This window comes from Lycium barbarum, chromosome 9 (genome assembly GCF_019175385.1).
Source record: "Lycium barbarum isolate Lr01 chromosome 9, ASM1917538v2, whole genome shotgun sequence".
Taxonomy (NCBI): domain Eukaryota; kingdom Viridiplantae; phylum Streptophyta; class Magnoliopsida; order Solanales; family Solanaceae; genus Lycium; species Lycium barbarum.
The window spans coordinates 74,828,249-74,845,348 of NC_083345.1; the positions used below are offsets into that span (position 1 = coordinate 74,828,249).

At 35.3% G+C, this 17,100-nt stretch overlaps 1 protein-coding gene across 3 annotated transcripts; it reads right to left on the reverse strand.

Annotated features, from left to right (window-relative positions):
• Positions 1 to 3,742: 3,742 nt before the first annotated feature.
• LOC132608967 (uncharacterized) lies at positions 3,743 to 8,787 on the reverse strand. Of its 3 annotated transcripts, none has more exons than XM_060322790.1 (4): positions 8,449 to 8,787; positions 4,733 to 5,210; positions 4,558 to 4,642; positions 3,743 to 4,008 (listed from the first exon to the last, which is right to left on the reverse strand). In XM_060322790.1, exons 2-4 carry the CDS (start codon positions 5,201 to 5,203, stop codon positions 3,998 to 4,000), a joined length of 567 nt encoding a protein of 188 aa, XP_060178773.1. In that variant the 5' UTR covers positions 5,204 to 5,210; positions 8,449 to 8,787; the 3' UTR covers positions 3,743 to 3,997. The 3 variants fall into 3 exon arrangements, with proteins under 3 accessions (XP_060178773.1, XP_060178774.1, XP_060178772.1); XM_060322791.1 differs by having other exon boundaries at positions 4,733 to 5,155; positions 8,449 to 8,779; XM_060322789.1 differs by lacking the exons at positions 3,743 to 4,008; positions 4,558 to 4,642; positions 4,733 to 5,210 and adding exons at positions 5,363 to 6,030; positions 6,127 to 6,453 and having other exon boundaries at positions 8,449 to 8,774.
• Positions 8,788 to 17,100: the final 8,313 nt, after the last annotated feature.

The window sequence follows — 17,100 nt, forward strand, 5'->3', positions numbered from 1 at the left end:
GCCTATATGGATGGGCAACACCACTAGTGGGCGGCGTGAGATGGTTACCCCGGACGCTGGAGGCCCGGACACGGGCTAATGATTATGTTATATATGTATATGAGACATGTTTTCTTTTGAAAGCTAAGCATGCATGGTTTTCTCCTTACGAGGCAATCAGATGTACAGTTTATCCTTATCTCATGTTATGTTCCATATTTCCTGTTATGTTGTTATTCATGCCTTACATACTCAGTACATTATTCGTACTGACGTCCTTTTGTTTTGTGGACGCTGCGATCATGCCCGCAGGTAGGCAGGGAGATGGATCAGATCCATAAGTGCTTTATCAGTGGAATCTCAGAAGCAATCTATTTACTTCGGAGCTGCAGTCTATTGGTATTGGTCGTCATGGTCACTTGTATTCTATGTAGAGGCTGGTAGACGTGTGTGTGTACACTTAGACGTTTCATAACCCTACCAATTCATATCGTTGTATAACATTTTAGTAGCCTTGTCGCCTGGTGACGATGGGCATAATTTTTTAAGATTATATAGAGATATGCCGTTATGTTGTGATATATGTCCTTACAGATTATGATATCCATGAGCTATCATTATGGTCCACTGAGAAATGATTATGAGATGTATGTTTAGAGGTGTTGGGTGTGTTAGCTCCGGCTGCCCGTCATGGCCCTCCGGTTGGGTCGTGACAACCACCAACTCCCCATTTTGGGTAAACTCATTGGTCAACCCCACCCCCAAGTGGTGGAGAGAGTGTGCGGCCGCACACTTAGTGTTCTAGGCTGCATACTCACCGCAAAGTAGAGCGGGGTGCGAAATTATCACCTTTTTAAATCCCAAACGACCCTAAATTCAGTTCTAACTTTCCACACTTATTTCCCCACTTCTCTAGAGAATTCCTAAGAGTTCTTGAAGGTTCCCAAACACTCCACACCTTTCCATATCATCTAAAGAGAGAATCAACACCAACATCTCAAAGGTAATCCATGGTAGGTGATAGTTCTTGCTTTCTTTCAAAATTGTGGTGAACTTGATATTGGAGGGAATTGAGTGAGGTCAAGTTCCTTGATTATAAGGTATGTTTTTCATCCTATTTATATGGTTGAGTTGATGTAAAGGTTTGGTACCCCTTAGAAAGGAAAAAAGTTAAAGTGGAGAAGTTATGGGTGTAGTAATGAAGAAGATAACTATGAGGTGAACTCGACAAGGGGATTTTGGTTAAATTTGGGATTAAATTGAATATAACTTCTTGATTGAGATACTATGGGTGTTGTTATTGTTATTGTTGTTTGGAAGTTGTTTTTCCATATGGTGGAAGTTGATGAAATAGGGGAAGTACTGCCCAAATTTGTTAGCTCGTTAAGTTATGCTAGTTGAACTTAAGGGTCTTTTCAAGACTTAACCTTTTTATGAATCCTCTTGAATGTAGATTTTGCGGACTTGGGAGGAGAACGTTAAGTAATTAAGGAGACGTAAAGGTATATAAGGCTAACCCTTTCTTTTAAAAGGCATGATTCCTATGCTATGTTCCCATACATGCTATCCATATCCCCTTTACTCCTAAAATGTTAGAAGTCCATCATTCTCAAGATTCTTATGATGATTCCATGTTTAGTGATACCCGAGCCGAAAGTCTAGACGATCTCATGATATGATTGAGCTTATTCTATAATCCTTGATTACATTCATTATAATTAGCCTCATCATATGTTATTGTTCCCTCAAAGTGAGACAAGATAGTGATGATGATTATTTCCATTATAGAAAGGCCAAAGCTTAAAGTTCTTAATGTTTTCATGGTACTATTGAGCTTGTCACATGATTACCAATTTTATTCATCATTGTTGATCTCACCTTATGATAGTTGTTCCTTCAAGGTGAGATATAGCGATGGTGATGATTCCATAATGACACATCGGAGGTTACCGACCTTACATCACTCCGATAAAGTAGCAGTTTTTATTTGGGCTCTCATGCATGCTATTTATGTTATATATGTATATATGGGATATAGGAAAAGGGCGAGGCGTTATATATGCATAACCATCTGATCATTTGGTATATTATGATATTGTCCCGAACGCGGGATATATATATGGATCGGGCTGTTTCGTTTCGCATATATATATATATATATATATATATATATATATATATATATATATATGGATCGGGCTGTTTCGGTCCGCAACAATATATATACATGATGATAACACAACGCCTATATGGCCGAGAAGTATACTATATATGTATGTATGTATGTATGAGATGGTTTATTTTTCTTAAGCTGAGCGTGCATGACATCCGCCTTAAGAGGCATATAGATGTACAAGTTATCTCTTTTATCTCATGTTCCTCATATCTTTATTATGTTGTTGTTCATGCTTTACATACTCAGTACATTATTCGTACTGACGTCCTTTTGCTTGTGGACGCTGCGTTCATGCCTGCAGGTAGGCAGGGAGACGGATCTGATACTTAGGTGCTTCATCAGCGGAGTCTCGGGAGTGCTCCACTTATTTCGGAGCCGCAGTCTATTGGCATTCTCTTTTTGTGTATATAGTTGGGCATGGCGGGGTCCTGTCCCGCCCTTATGATTTCCAGTATTCTATATAGAGGCTCGTAGACGTGTGTGGATAGTTAGAAGTTTCATAACCTCACAGGTGTATATCCTATATACTATTTTTGTAGCCATGTTGGCTTGTGTATTTATATCTGAGAGGCAGAGTTGATGATGATCATATAGAAGAGTCTTTATTTTAGGGTTTATGCCCGTACAAATTATGACGATTGTGAGTTAGATATGTGGTCCACCGAGATATGGTTATATGAAGCAGGTTAAGTGGTGCTTGGTAGGTTAGTTCCGGGTACCCGTCATGGCCCTCCGATTTGGTCGTGACACTAACATGCAATAATCTCAGACCACCAAAGTGGCTCTCTATACTGAACCTAGCAATTCAAGAGAGATTGAGCTCACTTGATAGATTTCCCAAATGGGGCATTGGGGACCAACAAGATTGCTACCTTTGTGCAGAGCAGAACGAGACTCATCATCACTTATTCTTTGAATGCAAATTCTCAAAGGATGTCTGGGAGAGAATATTTAAATGGAAACATATCAATAGGCTTAACTTGGCAGGAAGAGGTTAAGTGGGCTTCCCAGTAAATGAGGAGCAAAACAGCCAAAGCTCAAGTCTTTAGAATTGTTCTTGGTGGTTGTGTATACATGATATGGCGGGAGAGGAATCTGAAACACTTTCAAGGCAAGCAGAGGACTGTGACAGAGATACAAAGAGACTTAGGCTGCATTTGTTTTTTTTATTATTAAGATGTCTGAATCTGAATACACATCTGAATATTAAGATGTGGTCTGTAGTTCTGAACACTGAATGATTAACACTGTTTGTTTTTCATCATTTGAATGTGTGTAATATATCAATATTTAAACATAATAAATATATAACCCAAATAAAATAGTAATTAAAAGTCATACCAAGAAAATATTAGATACAATATTAACTTAAACAACAACATTATTATTTGAGAGATAAATTAAAGTATTTAAAAACGTAAATGAATATTTTGTGTTTGATACAATTATTGAACTATCTGAATTATTAAAAAATGATATAGCGATAAAAAAGATTTTTGTAATAAAATGTTGTCATAAAATTTAAATTCAACATAAATTAATCTACTAATCAAACTTATCCAACAAAGCAAATTAATATCTCAAATATAGTTTTGATTTAGAAGCATAAATATTAGAGTATTTGAATAACTAACTAACAATCATCACATTTGAACATTCCAACACTGGAGAAAAAAGCTCAAATAACTTAAATATAGAACTCTCAAGTATTTCATCTTCTTTGCATTAGTTGGAGTGCAAGTTGATCCCGCATATCGGTCATTATCTGAGAATCTTCAGCTGTCCAACTAGGTCCATTTGTTTCATCCAATGCTTTTTCTTGTTGTCCTTCTTCATCAAAAATTACTTGAGGCCTATCAAATTGATTAAATCAGTCATCATTGATGCACTCCTTCCTAATAAAATTATTAACTTCAAAGAATGTAATAACAACATCTCTTTGGATATTAATAGGACATGGAGCCATCTTGTCCAATATAGGAAATCTTGCTTTTAGGAATCCATAAGAACGTTCGATAACGTTTCTAAGCTGTGCATGAACATGATTAAACTTTTCCTCCTTAGTTATGGCACGCCTATGATGATAATCTCCTAACCAATATCGAATATTACGATACGGTGCTAGAAATCCTCGAGTATTAGAATATGTCGCATCACATAGATAGTATTTATCTGAAATTAAAATAAAAATGTTAGGTGATCCTATTGAAAAGTTAAATAATCATTTCAATTGTTTAAACTATATGACTGACTAGATGGAGGAAATGGAAAGCCATTCTCTGGATTAGACACAATCTCCGTTAGAACACGTGCATCATGTGCTACGCCTTCCGATCCAACATAAACATAAGTGAAGACCATATTGAAGTCACATATTGTCAGAACATTCTGATAGCATTTACCTTTTCCTCTTCCTCTGAAAACAATTTGTTGATTAGCAGGAACAATGGCATGTACTAATGTCCCGTCTAGTGCACCTATTGCTCCCTGCCAAAATATAAATATATGTCAAAAAATTTCACAAGAAAAAAAATTATTTCTTGTGAAATTCTTTAATGATAGTTTAACAAATAATACCTTAAAATTTCTTCGTAATCTGTTATGAGCGCTAGGAATATTCACATTTGAATCACCTGTTGTTGGTGCTATCATCTCTTTTGCAAACTTCATCATTGCATCAAGAACCTCATGAAAATACTTGTGAACTGTTTGCAAAGAATGTTGAAATCTTCTCTTGATAACGACGTAGCGCTCATTATGTCCTATGATAATTAAAAATATTTCTATCTTCTCTTCGACAGATATATTTTTTCTATCTATACGCCATCCATTTTGTCTAAAATGTTGACATAGCCGAACATAAGCATGACCTGACATGCGCATCAATTCTATACATTGTCGATTAGAGCCGGACAATAGTTCTAATGTATACTTTTGACCAGATAAAGATGATGTTAAATCTCTATTTCTTCGACCATACTTGAGTCTATAACGTTTTCTCTGCCAATACAAGCTCATCAACAATAATATTTGATCATCAACATCCATGTTGAATCTGTTTTAACAAGACAAAAAGATACAATACCCAATAATATGCACAACTAGCTATATATTTACAAAGATAAAAAAAAATTACTACATAACAATAATAAAGTGATTATAAAAAATTATTCTATACTCATCAAGCATAACAGCACACAGAAATAGTGCATTTCACCAATAAAGTATGTTCCATAAGCATAATATAGTACCAAAAGTTCCAGAAATTAAATTCAAAACAAATAAAGACGATATTCCATAAAACCTGCATCTAATATAAATACTAGCTAATCAGCAAAATCAAAGAATTCCCATTTTTCCCCCATGGTTCTGACATAGTTCTCTAATTTGTTAACCCCTGACAGTTTCATCCATGTTTTCTTGTAGCTAGCACCTTCACAAAATATACTAAGAGCTGCAGAGTACAATGGCTCTCCCCATTCAAGTCCGTCTAAAATTTTGATACATTCTTCTTCGCCAGGCGCATTTTTTTTGTTAATCAATAACTCCAATGCAGCATTCATCTTCTCATCAATTGCCAATCGGGACGTTGTGTTTTTTCTTTTCTTTCCTAAATTCTTGTTTTCAATCGGAATTGAAGATTGAGATAGAGAATCCTTAGAAGCTCCATCATTTTTATCACCAAGTAGATCCTCAATGTCATCAAGTGAATCTATATCTATATTAGTAGACACAGAAGAGGTACCAGGCCGCAGAGTTGTACAACTTGGACTCCAACCATGAATGCCTATTGTAGTAGAACCCTCAAATAATGTTGTACAAAGTTCCAGAAAGGGTAGAGGTGCACTCCTCAATGTCTTGGCCTTTGGATGAGCCTATCCAAATATGAGAGATTATACTTTCAATATACTCTTTAAACCGTTTCTCCTTAAATAAAAAAGTGAAATTTGTTTACTAGATAATGAACTAACCTTTATGTACTCATCCCACTCCTCATTAGACATTCGAATAGTATTGGTTGTTGGATCATAAACATTGCAAGTTTTTTTAGTTATTGACAACCAAGCTTGATATTTTTCTTTTAGATAATCATATTAGTTCTTCATCTTCTTTTGTGTGACTACAAAGTCATGAGAAGTCTCAAGAACAACCTTAGCCTTGTTCCATGAATTTGGCTTCAAACTACTTCCAAGTCTTCCATTCAACGATACTTCTTGAATACAAGTTTCTAAAAAAGTTTTTACTACCTCAGTTCTCCAAGTCACTCTTGAATTTTCGCTAGCTTGTACCATCAGTATCTACAGGAACCAATTTAGTAAGCGAAAATGAATATAAATGGAACAGATTACATTCAACTTCACATTTGCACTGCAGGAACCAAAAATAGAATGACTTTTGTGGGAAGAAGCTAAGTATTTGAAAATAGTTGCATTTTATGCGACACTATTTTTCGATTAGTGTATTCCAAAAAGAATGACATACTTCTATGTTTGAAAATAATTTAACTTTGAACTTTTTATTTTTACCCATAATGACATGCTACAAAAATCTTATGGCACGTTCCAGACCACAAAAAAAAATCTTTAATTCATTCTCTCTTCAACTCCATGTCCCGTCAAATTCTTCAATTAAATCGACCACCAACTTTAGCTCAAACAACTTGTGATAACCAACAAATAGGCCTGGAATCCGAATATTATGCTTTCTAAGGACGGTACATATCCTCTTGCTACTGTTGAAAACTTGGACTTTTAACGATCCCAAAAAGATCTGGTCACTTTAAATACATTTATAACGATCAGGTTAATGTCCCTTCACTAAAAATGTCAAAACTGTTGTAGTGGTTCAACAATTGATGCACATGTTAACTGGGAAAGTACCGGCAGTAGAGCTTTCAGACTGAAGCCTTGTCGGTAGCTTAGCTTGGAAATTGAACTAAAGTAGGATCAAACATTTAATAATCTAAAAAGGTGTGTAGTTAATCTGATGACCCACAGGTTCAAGAAGCACTAAAATTGGTTAATCTTTGACTCTCTGCTGATTGCATGGTTCAATCCTCACACATTTTCACATGGTATAAGGCTTGTGCTTTCGTATTTTCACAAGAGGCAGTACAACATATACTTAAAACTGGTTTTTCTTGATCAAGTTTTATCTGACACTGATGCATGTTATGATAATGATTTGATATTTAACCACAGTTTATGATGGGGAACTTGCAAATATTGGGACATACCTAGTGACAAAAAATATTATTATACAACATATAATTGAACCATGAATACATATACATCATTTTCCAAAAAATAAATCTAACTTCTAACTGGTCACCTAATAAATCTACGTTGTTCAGATTTTGACAACCAGAAGACAGATATTTACATGAGTTAGGGTGCTTCCTATAGTAAAAGAAAAGAACTCCAATGCCCATTCTGCTATGGAGTGTAATCCATAGTGATGGCACATTGTGAATCTCAGACATACATGCTATGCTACATCATCCTTAATATAATGACCATATTACTACACATGGATAATCAGATTGCATGGAATAAATCAACAACATCAAGTTTCTCCTTTATGTCGCAAACAACAAATTCAAGAAACACCAACAATATTTATCTATGTTTTTCGGATTCTTCAAAAATATCGGCGAGTGCGTGTCGGATCTTCCAAAAGTAGTGTATTTTTGAAGAATCCAACATAGGTGGGATAACAATTTTGGAGAGTCCGAGCAGCTTAGTTAACTATACACCTTGGAGCTAACTAACAATGCAAAAAGGACAAAAGAAACTTTAACAATTTTGAGTGCAAAAACCTTTGCTTGAATATCAAACAAGCTAAGAATTTATCCAGATTATCAGTTGATATTCAAAATCCTAATTTAGTCCTATAGTACCCGTAAAATCTTTGGGACAGTAAAATAAAACCCAATAATATCACAAGAAAATAATACAACCAACAACAAATACGAACTAAATCGTAGATGTTTCGATGGAATGTCAACTTCAAGGCACTCTCTGAAGGCAAAAATGTTTAGTTAACTTGTCCTGCTGGCCAAAAAGCTAACCCATGTAACAACTAGAATTGACCCATTTTTGAATTTTGACAGCTCCTTATTAATAGTCTATTTTTTTTTGTATTTAAACTAACAATGATCTTATTTTTGCTTTCTCTCTTCTGTAATCTTCACATCTGCTTAATGTTATTAAATAAAATGTGTATGTACTTTACCAAAAAACAAATGCCAAAAATATTGTGAATATACAATTTAATAAACAAAGAAACCTTACCAGTAGAGCAAAGAATTTTAGCCAACTGTTACTTGAAGAAACGGAGAAAGAGAGAGTAGCGTTGTTGGAGAAAGAGAGATAGAGCCGAGCTGTTGGAGAAAGAGAGAGGCTTCAGGCGTAAATAGAGAGAAAAAAAACGACAGAGATTTTTGGGGAAATAAAATAGGGCTTTAAAAGGAGTCTGAATAGTGTTCATAATCTTCCACTCATCTGACAGAATCAGACATTACCAGACCTATTAATAGATTATTTTAAAAAAAAATTAAATGTAATTAATGGACTGAAATCTTAATCATTCATATTCAGACCCCCATTAAGTGCAAACAAATGAGGCCTTACTACACCACGTCTTCGGAAGTCTAGTGCAAAGTGGTGTAATGAATAGACTAGACTATCTGAATAGCTATCCCTAGTAGTCAGTTTTTAGTAGACCGTAGAAGCAGTGATGCTCTGATAAGTTGGGTCTAGTCTGTCCAACTATCAGTCTATTTCGGTTTGTTTGTACTTATCTCTTTAGTAATGAAAGTTCCTTTAATTACCAAAAAGCTTAATTACCATAATTAAAATTTCAACTAAATAGTTATTCTATTGTTTTTTTTCTTCAAAATTATTATATCTATCCTCGCCTGAAATTTGGGATGACTTAAAGTTACAATAAGTAATATAGAGTACCATGATATAATTGAATTTGATTTATCTTTATCATATCATTCCTAGAGTTAATAAAATAAATCCAACTACTGTTAATGTAAAACAAAACATAGTTACAATGAAAATTTACATGATATCATGTTCATAAATAATAACTCATACATAACGTGCAAGGAATAGAAGAAAAATAACAACTATATATCATCATTTTTTATTTGTTAAAATGGGAATTATTTATATTACTTATTTTCTTATGTTGTTATTGTTGACACCCAATTTTGGCCATTTATATTTCTAATTAGTCCGTTATTGCGAATATATATATTTTACCTTGTTAAGTCAAGAAGCTTAATTAGTTAATATAATTAATTTATCTCAACTTTATTTCAATTTGGTTAGATTTTAAAGATTGGTTTTGATGGAAAAGTATTTGATTGCAAATTGACATTAATATGGCTGCAACTTTAATGTTTTGGTTATAATTAAAACACGAAAGGCTATTTCATAAACTCAATTGGGAGCATTTTTAAACCCCAAGACCAGCCTTTTATTTTAAACGGAAAAGGCTCATAAATACCCCTAACCTATTGAAAAAGGCTCATAAATACCCTCCTTCCACCTTTTGGTCTAAAAATACCCTTCCATCCACCTTTTAGGTCTAAAAATACCCATAAGGTTTGTTTTTGGCTCAAATATACCCCTCAAACTAACAAGTTAAAATTAACTCTTTTAAAAAGCCAAATGGCATTTTGTAATTGGTCAATAATAAAATTCCGTAATTTTAAAAAAAATTCCAGATTTAAAAAAAAATCCAGATTTAAAAAAAAAATCCAGATTTTTTTAAAAATTCCGTAATTGGTCAATAATAAAATTCCATAATTTAAAATAAAATCCAGATTTAAAAAAAAAAATCCAGATTTTTTTAAAAATTCAGTAATTGGTCAATAATAAAATTTCGTAATTGGTCAATAATAAAATTCCGTAATTTAAAAAAAAATCGAGATTTAAAAAAAAAATCCAGATTTTTTTAAAAATTCCGTAATTGGTCAATAATAAAATTCCATAATTGGTCAATAATAAAATTCCGTAATTTAAAAAAAAAATCCAGATTTTAAAAAAAAATTCTACATTTTAAAAAAAAACCATATTTAAAAAATAAAATCCAGATTTAAAAAAAAAAAAACTTCCAGATTTAAAAAAAAAAATCCAGATTTTTTTTTTAAATTACGGAATTTTATTATGACCAATTACAAAATGCCATTTGGCTTTTTAAAAGAGTTAATTTTAACTTGTTAGTTTGAGGGGTATATTTGAGCCAAAAACAAACCTTAAGGGTATTTTTAGACCAAAAGGTGGAAGGGGGGTATTTATGAGCCTTTTTCAATAGGTTAGGGGTATTTATGAGCCTTTTCCGTATTTTAAATCATTTACTCCTCTCCTGATGATTCTTTGGAAGCTTCTATGAGTAATGTCATGCCTTCCTCATTAAGGTTTACGCCTCTACTTGGAAGAGCATTATTGTGAATCTGGAGCTTCCTCATCTCATTGGTTTTTAAGTTTTTCATGAGTTGTTCCATAGTCATAATTTCTAGATCTTTGGCCTCCAAGACAGCATTCCCTTTGCTCTCCCAAGAGTGATACGATTCCTAAAGGAAAACTCTAGGAATTCAACAATAAGATAAATGCAGGAAATTAAGATGATAGAAGCAAGACACAATTAGTAAGAGATTTATGAAAAACATTGGATTGGTTACCAAATCCTCCCATCTAATCCAACTAAGAGTACCTATACTAATTGAATTTCAACAAAGAGACTCAATTGATTCCACAAGTGAGCAACTCAATATGAAGATCAAGGACAAAGGTTCATTAATAACTAAGAAATCACACTCTTAGAACTAAGGCTAATCAACTAAAAAAACTATCAATTCAAAGATATGTTTATCATCATCAAGTTAAACCTTCTAAGCTTTAAGAGCTACTATTTATTGTCCAAAATTATTACAACTAGGCCCAAAAGTGACCATAGCAAGTCTTGAAAGAAAGCCCAAAATGGACTAAGCATCCTCAAACACGGAGCCATATGCGATCGCATATGGGAACTTGCGGGACAGCAACTTGGCCACAGCTAGTGGCAATTTGGCTCAGTCACTGGTTGGGAAACGGTGGAGATGTGATCTCATGAGGCAGTTTGCGATCACATTCTCTACCGCATTCTTGGCCACATCTTGCACTTCCCTCTTCCTTCTCGTTCCATGTGATCATCCAAATGTTGTAGAGTTTTGCGTGTTGATCTCCAAGGGTCTTCAAGGTCCCCCTTTGCATAAACATAGATTGCAAAGCTTGAAGATCCTTGTCTTGACTCCGAGTAAAAGGTCTTGAAGGAGATGCGCCTTTTGATATCGTATCATACTCCCCTTCTTAGAGAAAATTCGTCCTCGAATCTAAAGGATCACCTAGAACTCAAGAAGATAGATCACTTACATTGACAACATTTTGAACATTATACTCACTTGGTAAGTCAATCTTGTAGGTATTGTCATTGATCTTTTCAAGAACCTTGAAGGATCCATCTCCACTTGGGCACAACTTTCCTTTCCTCATTTGCTGGAACCTCTCTTTTTGAAAGTTCACCCAAACACAATCATTGGGTTGGAAGTCCACATTCTTACACCCATGTTTTTATTTTTTTGGTCACCTTGGTGTTGATCTTTTTCATGCTTTCCCTTATCGTTGCATGGATCTTCAACATTTTGTTCGCCCATTGCTTTGCATTTATACTTATAACAACATCACTAGACAAAGGATTTAAGGTTAAAGGATCAAGGGATTAAAACCATAACAAACTTCAAATGGGGCCATGCAAATAGAGGAATGGAGAGATCGATTGTAACGCCCCGTTGGGCCGTTACCGTGAGTGTCTCAAAAACATCTTTGATCAGTACAAATTAGTCACGCGAGAAATTTGTCCTATTAAAATTAATTCGGAACCATGTTGGAAAGAATTAAAATCGTAAAGGGCCACTGGGGCCCAGTGATGCGCCATAGCGGGCTAAAGGACAGCCATATCATGACCGCTATAGCTGCCTTGTCAACTGCTATAGCGGTTGGTCTGTTTTCCCAGAGCCCGTCGCAGCGGCCTCCTTTTCCATAGCGCGATCGCTGCAGCGAACATCACAGATTTTACCTAGTATTTAAATTCCATTTCGGGACTTGACCCCATTTTTCTCAAAACCCTAAATCTTAGCCGCCACCTGGGGCATTTGGAGAGCTACTCTCATGGTTTCTTGGGGAAGGTAGCCCCTGTATCTCATTTACTTCATCTCCCTTTCCATTTAATGTTCCATTTCACTAAGAGTTCATCCTTTAAGCTAATAAAAATGGAGGTTTCTTAACTATTCAGGTCTAAGATGATAAAATGGAATTTCTAAGCTTTAAATCTGGGCATTCTTGGAAGAATCCTTTATGCTTTTAATTTAGAAAGATTGACCAACCTCTAATTTCTAATCTTTCCTCTATTTTGTAAATGGGTTTCAACTTTAGTTCTTGAAATTAGGATTTCCTAAGGAAAGGAATATAAATTATGACTTAGGTGACTTAGTTAACAATAAGACCCGGATTATTAGTTCATGAAAACTTATAAAATCAAGTTGATAATAAATTCCAATCCTTCATTTGCAAACCCGAACTTGAATAATTTTCATAGATTATTGACTCTTTTTCTTTTGGGTTCCTTGACATTCCAAGGACCTCCGTTGCGGGCCACGGTTCTAAAATGTGAAGTTGAATATCAACGGGATGTTCGTGGTACCTACTCGGCCTCGAGGTAGGTTACGACTTATTTGAGTAGACTCCGGTTAGTATTTCATAATTCTGCAATAGAAAGTGATGGAGAAAGCATGCCTAGGTTTTCGAACAAGAAGTTGGGATGGTTATTCTAGTTTGGTAGTTGTGCTTAAGATTGTCGTTGAATTAGGAGACATCATGTATACCTTCAGGTATGAATTTGGGGTGAAATTCCTAGGTTAGTACTGTTGATTGTGGCTTGTCACCTTGTTATGTTCTATGCGATATTGTGGCCATATGTGTTCGGGCTTGAGTCCTGTTAGTACTCTAGGAATCATGCTTTGCGATTAATATAGGGTTTGGATGATTCTATGCATTATGGGAGACTAGTTAGAAGGAAAGGAAAGCTATGATATTTTTTTAGCAACCAATGTGAATATTACCATTAACAAAGCAAAAACATACAAACTAAAGAGCACCCATCCTCACTACCACCTTCAAGGAAGGGTGCATTGAGATGATAGGCCTCAAGCAGGACCAAGTCGACATACAAAATTTTTGCCAGAAATCTCTACACCCATATGCTCTCTTTGTTGTGCTATAAAATTCTATCCTCTCTACAATTTCAGTTGTAATTTTGCCTACTATTTCAGTGTGCTGTACAACTCTTCCTTTAAAGTGTTTTCTATTCCTTGCTTTTCATATATAGTAAATCATTGCACCCCATAATGCAGCCACCACATCCTTCTTAAAGCTTTTCTAGTGCTTCTTCTTGATGATCCCCAATATAATCTCTAATTCACTAGCAGGAAATTGTATGTTAGACCATTGCATCAATTCATTCCTCACAGTAGTAGCAAACTCACAATCAAAAAATAAATATTGGCTAGTCTCTACTCTCTGTGCATTGTATAAAAAACAACTTGTATCATCTACAGGGATGTGCAGATATACAAGTCTTGCTTTAGTTAGTAGCCTATGTTGAATTGCAAGCCACATGATAAATCTGTGCTTAGGAGGTAACACAGAGTTCCAAACAAGATCTACAGTCTCTAGTCTATCTCTAGTGCCAGTCAGCTCCAATTAACCCCTAAAAATGGAATATTTCCCATTTGCAGTTAGCAAGAATTGCCCCAGTGCATACCAGTTCTTCATACTATCCTTCAAGGCATTTATTTTCCTCCAGTACCAACTACTATCCAATGGTGCTGTATGAGTCCAAAAAGTATCAGTTTTAATGTATATTCCATGTACCAATTTCACCCACAGAGATTCTTTATTGAAATCTAGTTGCTACACCAGTTTGCTTATTAAAGCTATATTCTAGATACCACATCTTTTTATGTTCAAGCCACCTTGCTTCTTTGGGAGAAACACTTTCTCCCAAGATACAAGTGGAATTTTCCTCTTCTCTATTCTGCTTCCCCATAAATACTCTCTATATAATTTGTCAACCTCCTTGACAATACTTTGTAGGAGGATGAAAACAGACCCCCAAAAATTATGTATTAAAAATAACACTGCCAGAATCACCTGAAGTCTGCCTGCATGTGAAAGCTGCTTAGAATAAGTGGTCTTGATTCTGCTATTATCTTATCCACCAACTGATTACACTCAAGTTTACTCCACTTTTTTTTTATTTTTTTTTAATTTTTTTTATATGATAAAGGAATCCCTAAATATCTTATTGGAAATTCACCCTGAGTGAATCCTGTTAGGTCCAGTAGCTGTTTCTTCACTTTATCATCCATCTGCTAAGAATAAGGTAGAATTATCCATGTTTTCCACAAGTCCAGTGGTTGCACTGAAGTTTGCTAAAGCTTCTTTCACTCTAGAGATAAATTTGGCTTCCCCTTTATAGAAAATCATTAAATCATCAGCAAAAGTGAGATGGTTTAACCTGAGAGCTTTGCACATGGGATGAAACTTAAAGTCTGGTAACAAAGTCATTGTCTTGATTACTCTTGACAAATACTCCATTAATATGAAAAACAACTATGGTGAGGTAAGGTCACCTTGCCTCAAACTCCTCTTCCCTTCAAAATACCCAAGATATTGATATTGATGTGGATGTTGTTGTTGTTGTTGTTGTTGTTGTTGTTGTTGTTATGAATGTGTCCATGTGTGGCACGAGCATTCATTCATCCATGCTATCATTGTTATCATGCATTCACTCATTGATTCTTATATATCTTGGGATCGCATTGCATGTGTCCATGTGTGGCACAAAATTTTGTAGGCTTGTTGTTTTGAGACTTTCACCATTGTTGAGTTGAAGAACTTGAAGTGGGTCTTATTGATTTGGGTGAACTTGGAACTTGAAACCTAATGGGCTATTCTACAAGTCTTGGGGAGTCTAGAGCTGAAAATTCAAGGAAAAACAAGTTGATTTGAAGGTAGTTGAAAATTTGAAATTTTTGGTGTTCTTGAAGACATTCAAATCTTCATAAGGAAGAAGACTCTCCAAAGGCGGCATTTAATCCAAAGTTTTCAAGTCAAGATTTGGGGAAAAGTGTTTTTCTAACCCAAAAGGGTAAATACCAGGTTGAGTGGGCCTAGGAACGTCATCAGATCCAAGAAATTTGGTCTAAATTTTGAGAAGATCGAGTTCAACACGAAAATCACAAATTTCATCACCCATTGTGCGGTTCAAGAGTTAAGGTTACCTTGTGTGATCCGGCGAAATCTTTATTATGATGAGGGAGGATATTAGGTTGATAGGAGGGTGATGGTATTCATTTCACTTGGCGAGTACCAAGAGGGGGTTTGGTGTAATGTGCTTCCAATGGATAATTGTCACGTATGTTTAGGAGTCCCTTGGTTCCAAAAGCATGGAATCCCACATGAACAAGATTGGCATCGATATATAGTGGACAAGAAAGGAAAATTTCTCTTTCGTAGAAGGATTCCAAGTGCAAAAGTACGAGATACCCATGTGAAGTGGCCTTCCTTGGCTAGGGAAGCTAGTGGAGAAGAATATGAGAAATGGGAGTTCATAATAGATGAAATCTTCGCTACCTACAACTATTCACAAGAAATGAAGATGGACTTAGCCGTTCGAACTTTTGACTCAAGGCTTGTTAAATATTGGGAGTACGTGAAATATTGTGGGAGACAAATGAGGAGTCCAATCGAGAATCGGGAGGACATGAAAAGGATATTGAGAGGCCATTATCCCAAGCCACATATGAGAAGAAATGAATCTTTGAGGGGTACCTCTTTTGAGAGAACCCCATGCTTGAAGTCAAGGACAACGGCCATAACCCTTCCTTCCATTGGTCAAAGAAGCTTACATGAAAACCAAGGTAAGATCACTTATCCTTATACTCCTACATCTTTGTGTGATTTTAATGTCAAGTCGAGTATGAAAGTTAGTTTACCTTGCGTTTAGCCTAATGCTTCTTTGCTATGTATTGGTAATGTCATTGTTAAAAGTGTCCCCACACTAGTTGATCCTATTGATGATCGAATTGATCCTTCTTGTACGGTCGATTTGTATCCACTTAGTGTTAACTTGTGCTTTGAATGATAGTGCATTATCGAATGAAGGTGCTCAAACACTAGTTGATCCTTTAGATGACCAAATTGATTCTTCTTGCAAGATCGTTGTGTGTCCACCTAGTGTTGACACTTGTGAATTTAATGGTAGTACAACGTCATGTGGCCATCATGTTAGTAATTCTTGCGAGTTTGACTTACTACCAACTAGTGTTGAAACTTGTGTTGATCAACTTGCTTGTAATGATAATTCACTACTTGAGGATCTTTGTGATGTGTTTAATGTACCTTTAGTTAGTGATGATGTTGATATAGTTGGTCAATTGAAAGAATGTGACATCTCACCCTTGTTTGTTTCATGTCAAAATGAGTCTCTTGATCGTACTTTAGTGTCATGTGGTAAGACTCCAATTTGTGGTGGTGATGTGTGTCATGTAGATAGTCATGTGAGCGAAAATGCATTGAAAGATGACATTGGTTCTTTTGAGAGTGAAATGATATGCTTTGACTCCTCAATGTTCATGGATTACTCTCTTGCAAAGGATACTGTTTTATTTGAGGATGACATGACTATTGAGAGTGAAGTACCTAGTGGGATGTTTTGTAATGTTGAAAGTGTGGCCACCTTTGGTGACTACATGATATTTGAAAATCCACTATGGGATGATAACACTCTTCCATATGATGGAGATTCTCCCTTGAGGAATTGTGATCCAC